General features: G+C 38.8%; 1 protein-coding gene across 6 annotated transcripts in view; it reads right to left on the bottom strand.

Annotated features, from left to right (window-relative positions):
- LOC121983957 (protein LONG AFTER FAR-RED 3-like) overlaps positions 1-13,207 on the bottom strand; it is a 58,268-nt gene that overhangs the window by 15,619 nt on the left and 29,442 nt on the right. For 5 of the 6 annotated variants that reach the window (XR_006112740.1, XR_006112739.1, XM_042536671.1 and 2 more), the window contains exons 4-8: positions 8,398-8,470; positions 6,274-6,380; positions 6,045-6,168; positions 4,054-4,248; positions 3,479-3,564 (exon numbers count right to left, since the gene is read on the bottom strand). Coding sequence is in view for 4 of the 6 variants with exons in the window: in XM_042536671.1 (XP_042392605.1) it covers positions 3,479-3,564; positions 4,054-4,248; positions 6,045-6,168; positions 6,274-6,380; positions 8,398-8,470 (585 nt within the window). In the remaining 2 variants the exon portion in view is untranslated. Of the gene's footprint in view, positions 1-3,478; positions 3,565-4,053; positions 4,249-6,044; positions 6,169-6,273; positions 6,381-8,306; positions 8,471-13,207 lie in introns of those variants that run through there. The other variant, XM_042536674.1, reaches the window with a different exon arrangement.

Here is a 13,207-nt window from a genome sequence, read left to right as displayed (position 1 = left end):
CGGTCAAGTTAAGTCAAGTCAAGTCAAGGTTGATCGGATGACTACAACAACAAAACAACAAAGCCTTATCCCATTAGGTGGAGTCGACTATATGAATCATTTTACACCATTGAACTCTATCTCCTACTATATCATCATCTATACTTACATAAATTTTATCTTATTTTATTGTTGCTAACCAAGTCTTTTTTGGTCATCCTCTTCCTCGTTTGATATGCGTGTTTGTCATAGTTTCACATCGCCTAACTGGAGCATTTATTGGTCGTCTAAGTCTATGTCCGTAATATCTCAAACGCGTCTCTCGGAGTTTTCCCTCAATAGATGCAACTCTGACTTTCTCTCTAATGCTCTCATTTCTTATTTTGTCCATCCTCGTATGTCCACACATCCACCTTAACATCCTCATCTCTGCAACTCTCATTTTCTGCTCATGTGTTCGAGTCATAGCCCAATATTCAGCTTCATATAACATAACAGGTCTAACTACGATTTTAGAGAACTTTCCTTTAAATTTTGAAGGTATTTTACGATCGCATAAACACTCAACGCTCTCCTCTATTTCAACCATCCTGCTTGTATTATATGTAAAGACATCTTTCTCAATCCCTCCATCATTTTACAAAAATGATCCTAAATATTTAAAGCTCTTGGTTCCGGGCAACTTGTCCTCTCCTATCTTGACAATTGTCTCATCACTTTTAATATTAATAAATTTAAATTCCATATATTTTGTCTTTAATTCACTAAGTCTAAAACCTTTCCCTTCTAATGTTTCCAACCAAAATTTTACTTTAGCATTTACTCCTTCACGTGTTGACCGGATGACTGACAAAGGGAAAAAGTCCGTTAAGGTTGACCAAATGCTTGGTAAGGGAAAAATCCAGACAAGTCAAGGTTAACTGAACCTTAGGTAGTAAGAAGTCTTGAAGAACTCTAAGTCAGAGGAAAATCCTAAGGGAGTGAACCTTAGGTAGCGAGAAGTCTTGGAGGGGTAAACTCCAAATAAAAGGAAAACCCTAATGCTCTGTTTACTTGGGAGAACGGAAAGCAAAACTAAGGAAAAATTTTCGTTGTTTACTTTATTAAACTGTTAAGAGTGAAAAGAAACGCAATCCATTAGCGGATAGTTTTGGAACCAAAATCGATTACGTCAAAATCAGGCACAAAGAAGTGGATGGAAAAAAAAATAACGTAATAACGTATGTATCCCTTTTCATTCACAAAATTACACTATATACCAAAAAAAAATGATGCATGTACCATTTTCAGTTATAAAAATTACACCACATGTGCCCACCTTCCTCAATCAAGGTAAACAAGCATGCAGAGAAAGAAATTTCTTTCCCTTTCCATTCTCTTTCCATGCCCCTAGATTTATTTCATCCATCCATCATCCACTCCTTGGGATAAACAGAGCATAAGAGAGTAAACTAGTGAGAAGCCTTGGACGAGTGAACTCTAAGTAAGTGTGACCGAAACAAGGTTAGACTAAACCAGCATATTTGAATATTGCTAACACTGTTTTGCTTTGCTATTTATATCTACTTTGCTAATCTGGCGTTGTAGGAAAGTCTTAGCAGAAGAAGTCCAAACAAGAGAGTCCTTTCGTTCTGGAAGGCAGTGACGATGTATCCTAGTTGGGACAGCCTTATGCATTGATCCAACTATAGAAACCAACAAAGGTCTCTAAGTCGAGATCAGACAGTCAACTCTCAGATGAATTCATGCATACATTTAATATTTCTAACTCTATTTTATAGGATTACTATTATGTTTATTTTGTCTATTATGCTAACTTTATTTTGCAGATAAACAATGATTCAATTGACCGAAGGGTTTGGTCGACCAAACATGGTGGTTCGGTTGACTGGTCCTAGCAGATAGACACAGATCATATACGGATACAGCAAAGAAGGAAATAAAGTTTCAGTCGATCATGAGGCTAAGGTGATTGAACACATTTAATAACTGAAAATTGGACATGATCAAATCAATTAACAAAGGAAACTTGAGGGTTCAATCGACCATCGAGAGGATCAGTTGACCGATTAAGCAGATTTCGCCGAAGATACAATCTGGGTAGATCATGAACCTGGACGCGATTTTTGAGGTTCGGTCGACCGAATAGGTTCAATCGACTAGATAAAAAGTCTATAAAAGAAGTCTTGGGACCCAAGGCTTAGCAATTAATTTCCTCTCAACAATCCGAATTTGTCTTCATTTTGTTCGTACAAGCAAGTCTTGTTGACACGCCGAATTTCTCCGACAACCAACGCCAAAGTTCTGCATCTGTTTATTGTTGATAAACTTTGTACTTGCATTTCATTCAATAGAGGTATAGTAAACTTGTCACTATCCTCCAAATTTGTAATGAGTTTTTCGCCTCCTCTGAAAGTTTTTTTTGGAAGGAGAAAGTTTAGTGTATTGCCCATTCGAAAACGGTCAACAGAATTATGAGCCTTGGAGTAGTAGTCACTGAACTGTGAAGTCTCTAAATTGTTTTTGTAAAAGAAAAGATCCCTCTATTGCACGATCCGGCCCTACACCTTGTTCATAGCAAACCTACAAGAATACTTAACATAACGTTCAGTTCATTCCAGGCTTAGTCTCCATGATTTGGATGGCTAAAAACAATTGGTTGGGAGATGTATAGATGACACTGGTGATGACAAAAGGAAACCATTGTTGTTTGTTTACCCAGATCTTGCTTGTGGTTGAGGAGGTCGTGATGCATAGGAAATTGCACAGATAAGCAGTTGATCTGAAGAGATGAGCTACTATGAGAGAACAGGAGACCTTGGGCGAGAGTTGACCTAATGGCAGCAGCTATAGGTAAGATCACAAGATTGAGCAATGCAGAATTACAGAATTGAGAAGTAGCAGAGGTCAAAAAGAAAAGCTTAGGCAAAGGTCCAACACCAACAAGAGAGTAGCAGCAAACAAATAGCAGATAAGAGAAGATACTCTCATCTTCCACTGAGATGTTGTGGGCTTCAAATTTGAGAAGAAAGCTAGATTTTGCAGTGAGTTTCCAGCTATTCAAAGCATCTGGTAGTGTTAGATGAGTTCAGTATCACACAAATAAACTACTAGAATAAACATATTTAGGATGGTAGAAGTAGAACCTTGATATTCTTTGGACCATGTGATATATCAGAATGTGCCAGACAAGTTTTGATAACCAAAATGTGTCATTTATATTGCTCCATTAAGTCTAACTGATTAATAACTTGCATCAATACCGTTTGGATTGATTGGTTGCACATTTGCCCTTACTATTAGTGTCATAAGATTCAGTTCAGTCCTTTGATTACAAAGTAAGATATAGCCAAGAGATTGATGAGTTTAGAACAACTTAGGAGTCAAAGAAACAATAGCACAAGACAATTCTTTCTTCTAATCAGTAACCAAATAAAGAGCCTTGGCATTTTCATTATACAAAACTTGACAAGACTGGTAAAATGGGAATGTCACTTACAACTAATCGAGACCAAGTTTGCAATGGGAAAAATAAGCACACTCTGATCAGCATTTTCCCAGAAGAATCAGCCCATTGGTAAACATCTGCAGAAATAAACCAAGAACAGCTATGTACTTGAGAAAGCACCTGACAAGGCAATGCTCATGAAGCACTCAAGTCTTGGTAAAGCATGTTTTCCTAATAATGATGGTCCACCACTAAATGATTCTGTATCTCAAAGAAGAAATATGGCAACCTTGACTCATTTTGTTATAAGTTATACAACAATACATGTTTAAGTTGTATACTTCATATTTACAACTTAAGCAAAAGAAATAACCTATGTTGCAGTGTTAGAGAAATCTAACATCCTTAATGGATAACAAAATAGTAGGATAAAAGGTACCTTATGGGTGAGGATTGCATAATGCTTTATGCCTTGACCGCCAATGTTAAAAATGTCTAAATCTATGAGCACGTACCCCACCCAATATTGTTATGATGATAACGATGATGACGATGACAATGATGACGACGACAGGGTAACTTTTGTTCATAACTAATGACATAAGTTGGGGGCACTCAAACATAACCTGAAAAGTCATGCCAAACATGATGAACTGAGGCGCCTGGAAAGAATCTTCCCATATCAACTACTGTTGTCACTCCCCTGGAAACTGCATACTTGCTTGCTCTTAACAATGCATCCCTTCTCTCCTTGACTGAAACTTCAGGAATCACGGCTAGAACAAGCTTCATTGCAGAATCGACTAGCAGACCACTAGGATCTGCATGATATGGAGGTACAAAGTAAATAAATTGAAGCATAGATATATTAATTTAATGGGATTAACAGTTAATATCTACCGGTATGCAAACCCTAAAACATTTGAAAATGGTAACAAAAGTGTTATTGGCTCCCTTTGACAAAATTTTCCATTGTCATTTTGTTTCTAATTCATAACCATAAGGTGCTCTATCACCAAAGGAGATCATAAGAACAGGTTTACTAAATCAGTGGTCATACAAGAAATTGTTGTAGCAAAATTAAGCACAAATACAGATTTTCTTATTGTGTATAAATTCAATCAATTTCCAAGTCAGGTTTCAATAGACTGAGCAACATTTGTTGTACTACAAAAACAGTACTTACAGCTTGAGGTAACATGCACAAAAGTAACTTAGCAATTGCATGAAATAGTAGTCTCAAGCAAGACATGCTTTCACAGTGCTTGACACTACTTTCTGTGCAGGCCAACACCAAGACTCCTGGGTATGTATAATGCATTTTGGTTTGCTTTGGTTGTTATGTGTTAACCCATCTCCCAACTTGTAGTGCAAATCACACAATCATATTAGAAAGTTCAACAAATGATTCAATGATTTCCATAGTTAAGTTCACATTTACAGTCTTCGGAAACTCCCCAAAGGTCAGTATATCTAAGTGTCTAATATCCAAAATTGAGAAACTTCTGAGGCTGACACCTACATCTCAATAGTGCAAACTAGCAATCAACTTTAACTAGATAGAGTATCCAAATTCAGTCTAACTTAACAAACTCTATAAAAAAAAATCATTATCCACGCCTATCTCTTCTGCCACTATTTCAATTTGAAATGAAACCTTAATTTCATAATAACATGCAAAATTCAGTTGAGTTTTTTTTTTCATAAAATATACCAACCAGAAGTAGCACTTATCCTTTTTTTTTATCAACAGCTTTCCTAGATTGCTATGGTGCTATTTTTAATCTATACTACATTGTCACAACCGAAGACCACACAAGACGCTATTTTTTTGAAAAAGGGAATTAAAAAGAGTGTAATTCTAATGTTGTAAGGTGAAAACGAGGAGAATGTCAATTGCTTTGAGCTTATGATTGCCCTACTGATCAATTCATCCTCCTAAAAACATTATATTGCATACACAGAGATAAGATAAATGACCTCATGAATCAAAGATTACCTCCGAATTCCTAATTATATCTTGAATTTAGCTGAGCACCAGTGTAATATGCTTCATATCATCTTTATCTTACATATTTACACTAGTGAACTTATATATATTACATATTTAAATGGTATAACTCAGATAATGGTGAAACATGATTATAAATATCAATAGTTTCTCCCGCTACTTATACTATCTAGTCATTGTATAATTTTGATTATGCAATATAATTATAAATAAGTATTGATGGTTTCTGGGGATCTCTTCCTCTCATATTATTGGTACCTATATTCAGTGTCAATTTTCAAATTGTTGTAAATGAATAATACCAGACTTCTATGTTTCACTAGCATTGCTTGGACACTGTTGTGGCATATCCATCATATCTACATATCGAGCATGAATTTCAATTCTTGACATGATGCAACCGTCCTAGTACATTGCTTGATCTTCTGAACCAAGGACATCTATATTTTTTTCTTTTAATTTTTTAATTCTGCTAATTTATTTTCCTTTTCTGTAATAGGGATACCTGTAATTGGATCATATAATTCAAGAATGTGCTGCAAGATAATACTAATTTTCCCAGCTTGATCTAGCATACTTTCAATGAACTGAAAGTTTCATATTTACCTCCATCCAAATTCTTCATAATGGTTCCACCAACTGGGTCAGATGTCCTGTTGCTAATTCCAGCTATCTTTAAAGCAAGTGAATTAGCCAGTCCCATATGACCATCCATTCGTGAAAGCCATACCTGTATGGCGCAATTTTATTGATACAAGATCAACATGTGTTATTGTGCTTCAACTTATAAATTTATTTAAAACCCACACACAGTAATCGTAAAAACAAGACTCACAGGGTTGTCTGGCGTGATGCTATCTATCCAAGAAGAAAGAGGTAAATCTCCTCCCCAGTTATCATTATTCCATTGACCTCCTAATATCCATTCACCGACATCTTTACCTATCAAAGAAAAGTTTCTAACAAAGTTAGAAGAATATAAACAATATCTCCACTTTAATAATATAGTGCAAAAAAGAAAAAAAAAATGCCTACTTCAAAGTGTAGGAGCCAAAGGATAGGAAACATAATAATATATAGGAGGTAAAAAAATCTGTCTAAATTTCAGCAAAAACAGAAGTACAACGAATGGTCTTGAAAATGTTCTGTCTCAAATTTTGTCTCACAAAAGATATGTGACTGTCAGAAAACCAATGAAGTATAAAATGATATAGCATGAAAATTGTAGAATGGGTAAGCTGTTAGAATAAGTGCAATCACACACAAAAAAGAGAAATTTAATACCAAACAAGGACGAATTTCATAAATATGTGAAAAATCCATCTTAAAATTAGAATTACTCATAGAAGTCTCTTTCCTAGAGCTCAGTTGGTCAGATTAAGCAACCTAGTACTATAACAGAGGAAAAAGAATGAAACTGTATTGTGGAATTTCTCATAATGGGTAACAATAATTTAGCAATAATACTTGTAAAATATTTAAGAGAGAGAGAGTGAGCATATACCATATAAAACTCCTTTGACGACGTATGGTAAGTCCTAACTAGGCTAGCAAAGACAAAAAAATGATCAATTTGACATCCCCATTAAAGTTTGAATTAACAATAGCAATGTAGTCTGAATCACTGGTTGGTACTAAAGAAAGTGGCTTATGTTTATATTGCTGTGTAATGTGTGATTCAATAACATGGATTCTAATCATTCATCATAGGTACTTAAAAAATTGAGTTGCTTACCCACAACCTATCAAAGAATCATCTTTCCAGATAAAGAAAGGTGGTGGTGTTCATGAGTTTTTTAAGGATTTAATCTGGAAAAGCATAACTAAAAGAATGAGGATGTAGAGGATAACGGGATGAGGTCAGAGACAGAAATTTGAGAAATCACTTCATCTCTTTTAATGAATTTAAAGCAGAGGGTTGAGGAATATTGAAATATTGGTAGTCTGTGCTTAGAATGTGTAGTGGTCCAACTTCACAACACAATAATTCTTTTATATGATATTTATCTTTGTGTTAAGTGTTATGGTTCACTTTAGTAGCAGTAGCCAGTGGTTCATACTGGTTAGACAACGAGTCCAAGTGAGCCTGGAAAACCTAAAACCCATAGGTTTGGTTTGTATCAAAGTCATATTGTTTGATTGGATTATTTGAATTAGTTAAGGAAACAAAGAAGGCTTCATCAAATCAAACCCCTAATATGTTGTTTTTACCAAATCATACCCCAGTGCTGAATTGTGCCCCCTCCAAAAAATTTTCCCCCATTTTACCATCTGTCTAAACCACAGACCCTTGCAAGTTGATTCTGGGCGAACTCTATGTTATACATCATTAGGACGTGCGGGACCAAAAAATGACATGAAAACAAATTCAAACAAGTTGATTTTGAGAAAAAATCATGCTGCAAGCTGATTTCCAAATCTGCTTGCATATCATTTTTTGCCAATTCACTCATGCAAGCTGTTCTGAATTCAACTTGCATGGGCAAACGCTTATGCACCCCCAAAAAAATATTTTAGATGAAACTAACTCAAACAAGTTCATTTCTGATTTTTTTAATCAGCCTACGTGAAGATTCACATATATTTAGGCACCATTAAATGTGAGACTCCAAAATGAATATTAGAGGCGCAAAGGAACTCAAACAAGTTGACTTTGAGCAAAAATCAAGTCAAAATCTGATTCACAAATCAACTTGTAGAAATCAGCAGGAGTAATTTATGAAGGGATTTTAAATCTGAAGGGTAAAATCAGAAGAAAATATGGAGGTGCCTGATTTGGTTAAAAAAATAATAATAATATTGGAGAACCATAGATGAAAGAATCTTATTTGGGGTGTGATTTGGTACCAATTCATTCTTTTGGCATACCTTTGAATGAGTTTATCACATTCAGATCAACCAATGGCTCAACCATAATTTACATTAGTTGAAAAAAAAAGTCCGTTGTACAAGTAGAAACCTCTCAATGCTTCTTGGACCAATCTTACAAATTCTTCTCTACTCTTGATACCTCGAAGTAGCACTTGTGCCATCTGAAAGATTCACTACCCATATAAGCCAAAATAGCATTGGAACAAATTCACTGTCAATTGTTGAGGCAGAGAAAAATACATTACAAAAATATTTAATACATGCATGAATCAGATACCTATCCCAACTGAATTATATTTAAACCCCTCGAAAGGAATATTAATAGAAAATAAGCACCACAATGGATGGACCAGTTAAGTCAAGCAATACAGATTATGAGCATACAGATAGTGCACATAACAAAGACACATTTAAATTCATGAAATTAATCATAAAGAACTTCAGCCTAAATGGCTGTCTCAGTTATCAACAATTAGAGCATTAGTTACACAATGAAAACACTATGCTATCTCTCTAATATAGACGGGCACCAAGAATTTTTTGTTAATAGTTGATCCTATCTGAACGGTGAAATCTGGACTAATCTGGACTACCGGTGAGCTAGCTGGAATGTTGACCAAGTCACCATGACCAGGAGAAAGGAGAGGGTGAGCAGTGAGCTGTTGCGGAGTCACCGAATAAAAGGTGAGCTGTCCTCGTGGCTAGATGAGCCTGTGACAAGTAAAGTGTTGATGCAGTTAGCACTAATGATCTAACTCAGGTTTTGATGAATGACAAAATAAGTTAAATTAGTTTCGTAGTGATCTAACACTTCGACTGAGTGTACAGGAGAAGTCCAGATAGGTCGACAGGCTAATCAGATATCTGGCACGAAGTTCAGACAGGTCGACGGGTTGACCGGATGTCTGGCACGAAGTCCAGCTAGGTCAACGGGCTGACCTGATAGCTGGCACGAAGTCCAGACAGGTCGACGGACTGACCGGGTCTGGCACGAAGTCCAGCTAGGTCGACGGGCTGACATGATAGCTGGCACGAAGTCTAGACAGGTCGACGGACTGATCGGATGTCTGACAGGTAAGTTAAGGTAAGTCACTAGAAGGGAATGACTTGGTGAGGGCGCGTTCCCCGTTCGAAGAAACAGTATACGTCGATCGAACTTAGAACCATTTCGGGAATCTAAGTTGAGATCGTGACTAGATTCTGGTCTCGGGGAGACAGAATCTAATTACTACCCTTCTGAATATAATTGTGCTAACACTTTGTTTTGTAGGGTAGTATAAATTGTATTTTGCCTTAGACTAACATTTTCTTGCAGGAAAAAAGAGTGTTGGAAAATGATAGTTCGGGCGCCCGGAAGGGATCTAGGCGCCCGGAAGGCAAAACTTATCTCAACAACTTGGAGCGCGCTGATTGGTTGGCCGACGTCACGGTCCAGGTGCCTGGAGCACTCCTATAAAAGAAGGCCTCCACCAAAGCTTCAACAACAACTCTCTTCTATGATTGCTCTCATGCACGCTGCTTCCAAGACGCTCTTGCTACACTGCGAAGCTTCTCCGACAACCAAGTGATTAATTCTTTATTTTATTCTTGTCGGCATTTTCATTCTATAAATTCTTGTACTTATTACGATTTATTATTGATTGCCCAACGAAAGCACTCTCACATGTGGGCCTTAGAGTAGGAGTCGCCGAAGGTTCCGAACCAAGTAAAATTGGTTTGGGTTAGCGTTGTGATTTTTATCTTTCCGCTGCGTACTCGATTTAATAATGAATTTTTAACGATCGCTATTCCCCCCCCCCCCCCCCCCCCTTCCCCTCTAGCGTTTTCACGATCCAACATAAAGGAGTGAAAGAAGGGATTAGAATGGAGACCGGGATGCCCCGGCCTTCCACTCCGACCCTCAAATCAATCTCAAGCGATGGGAATGCAGAAGATGAACATAGCGGTAAAATGTAGGTGTAGATGGGAGCTCCCAGCATCCAACCCTCTTTGGCTCATAGCAGTGGGTCTTTTTATAGGAATTACTTCGATGTCACATCTATAATAAAGAATGTGTCATGTCCCAAATGCCAGAGGGTCATGTCACCCATATCTTGTACTATAGAGATCTTGTGGGGATCACGCTATGTCACCCATACTACACGTGTTTGGACAACCCGCATGTGCTGACAACCCACATATTCTAACAACCCATGTGTTCTGACAACCCCCATGAGGTCCACGTGCTGCTTAGTCAGCTGGAATGACTATAACTGGCGAGTTAGGTCAGCCGGGAAGATTGGCGGGTCGGCCTTTGCCGGGAGACTAGCAAATCAGCCTTAAAGAACGGGTCAGCTCTCACCGGGAAGACTGGAGAGTCGACCTTGAAGACTAGCAAGTCTGCTCTCACCGAGAAGACCGGAGAGTCAACCTTAAAGACGGGCCAGTCAGCTCTCACTAGGAAGACAGGAGAATCGACATGAAGACTGGACAGTCGGCTTTGAAGTCCGGTGAGTCGGCTCTCATTGGGAAGATTGGACAGTCTGCCTTGAAAACTAGCGAGTCGATTCTCACCAAGAAGACTGGAGAGTTGCCATTGAAGACTAGCGAGGCAACACTCACTGAGCAGACTAGCGGGTCGGGGCAGCTCAGCTGGGAAGATATGGATGTTGACCTCCCTTGACTTTGACCCAGCTCAGCATGTCAGGTCAACCGACCTTTTGTACACCCATGGTAGCTTTTCATACTCCTCGTATCACAAACCTACCCCTCAAGTCCAGTAGAAGGAGGTCCGAGCCAAACTGACTGGATTATGTGTATGAGGAAGTATGACTAAGAAATCCTTGGAGAATTTTGATGGAAAAGTCCTTGGATTGGGTCACTTGCAACTAACTGGAAATTTAATTTGAGATTTATCCATGTGTATTGAACTGAAATTTCGCCTTTGTAAATTGGATCGGATCGTGGCTTTGTGAATTCGATTGGATTTTGACTACTTTTGCTGATCGAAATTTGTGGATTGGACTTCTTTGGCTTTTACCCATATACATGTGATTGGATTTTGCCAATTGGAGTGTAACAAGAAGCTGTCGATCGGACTTTTCATTTGATTGGAATTGGACCAAGTTAAGGCCTATTGGAATTTGGCCACTTAAATTTTTTTGAATTTGGCCACCTACAGGATTTAATTTGGCCACTTGGAGGATTTGGCCAACCTGTATTTTTTTTTAACAGCTGATTGAAGTTGAGCTGCCAATTAGAATTTGTTGAGTGAATGGCCGATCAACTTGTGATGCGGCCGATCAACTTGTAATGCAGCTGATGCTTGTGAGTTTGCCGACTGATGGTTTGCTGTTGATTGGGATGTGACGATCGGCGGTTGCGATAGTTATGCCGAGCGAGCGATCGCTATGGTTTTGCCGAGCGAGCGGTTGCGATGGTTGTGCCGAGCAGGCGGCTGCGATGGTTGTGCCGAGCAAGCGGCTGCGATGGTTGTCCCGAGCAGGCGGCTGCAATGGTTGTGTCGAGCAGGCGGCTACATGCAATGGTTGTTCCGAGCGGCCGGCTGCATGCAATGGTTGTGCCAAGCAGGCGGCTGTAAAATTGTGAAAGTTTAAGTTTGTGACAAGCGAGCGGTTGTGATGGTTGTGTCGAGCGAGCGACTGTAATGGTTGTGTCGAGTGAGCGGTTGCAATGGTTGTGTCGAGCGGGCGGTTAAAAAATTGTGAAAGTTGAGTTTGTGCCGAGCGAGCACTCTTGCTTCCTCTTCCGGCACTACTGAATGCTAATGGTTGTGCTAAGCGAGTGGCTGTAAATTTGTGACAGTTTAAGTTTGTGCCGAGCGAACGGTTGTAATGGTTGTGTCAAGCAAGCGACTGCAATGGCTGTGTTGAGCGGGCGCTGCAATGTTTGTTTTTTGTTTGGTGTTGTGCGAGCGGCCTTATTCTTTGTGCCGAGTGAGCAGCCTTAGTCTTTTTGCCAAGCGAGCGACCTTATTCTTTACACCAAGCGAGCGGCCTTATTCTTTTTACCAAGCAAGCAACCTTAGTCTTTTTGCTGAGTGAGCGGCCTTAGGTTTTATGCCAAGCGAGCAGCTTTAGTCTTTGCGAGCAAGTAACCTTCTAGAGATGAACTTTCTGCTAGATAAAAAGAGGGATATATTCTGAATTTAAATTCTAAAATTTAAGTTCAGACTTATATGTCGAAATGGTTTGTGCTAAGCTGCCAATTGGAGCTGCCGATTGGATAACCGATTAAATGGCTAATTGGAGCTACCAATTAAAGTGCTATTCATTTGTCGATGTTGATTGTCGAATGGAGTTTGACCTTTCCAATTGCTCAGCCGAATGAATTTTGGAATTTGTGCATTCGGAATTTGACAACCTTTGAAGACGTTGAATACCGATTGGAATAAAATTTTGATTTTTCTCCTTAGCCGATTGGATTTGTTCATGGGATTGTTGCTGATTCAAGCCGAGTGAAGCTGGTGGGATTTTTTCAATTGAATTTCGCCAATGAGAATTTCTTATATGAAGTGGCCAAGGATTGTTCCGGTTGCCGAGTGAACCACAATGAAGACAAGGAGGTTGTCGATCGGATTAACTTTCCAATCGGCTTGTGAGGCTGTCGATTGGGAGCCACTGCTTTGAAATTTTCCATTTGAAGCTTACCCGTTAGTGCTTGCCTTTTTTATGCATTTTCTTTTTCTTCTTCCTTTTGCCGATCGGAGTGATTGAAATTGTCATTTGGAATTACCTAGTTGATTGAATTTTCGCCGATTGATTTTGGAGAATACTGATTGAGGAGTCGATTTGGAGAATACGACTGGGTCATTGGAGATACCGGCCAAGAGGCCATTTGCAGATACCGACCGAGAAACCATTTAGAATTATCGGTCGAGAGGCCATTGGAGATACCGA

This window comes from Zingiber officinale, chromosome 5B (assembly GCF_018446385.1).
Source record: "Zingiber officinale cultivar Zhangliang chromosome 5B, Zo_v1.1, whole genome shotgun sequence".
NCBI lineage: Eukaryota > Viridiplantae > Streptophyta > Magnoliopsida > Zingiberales > Zingiberaceae > Zingiber > Zingiber officinale.
The sequence above is the reverse complement of the archived record's forward strand: the minus strand, read 5'-3'. Positions and strand labels throughout refer to the sequence as shown.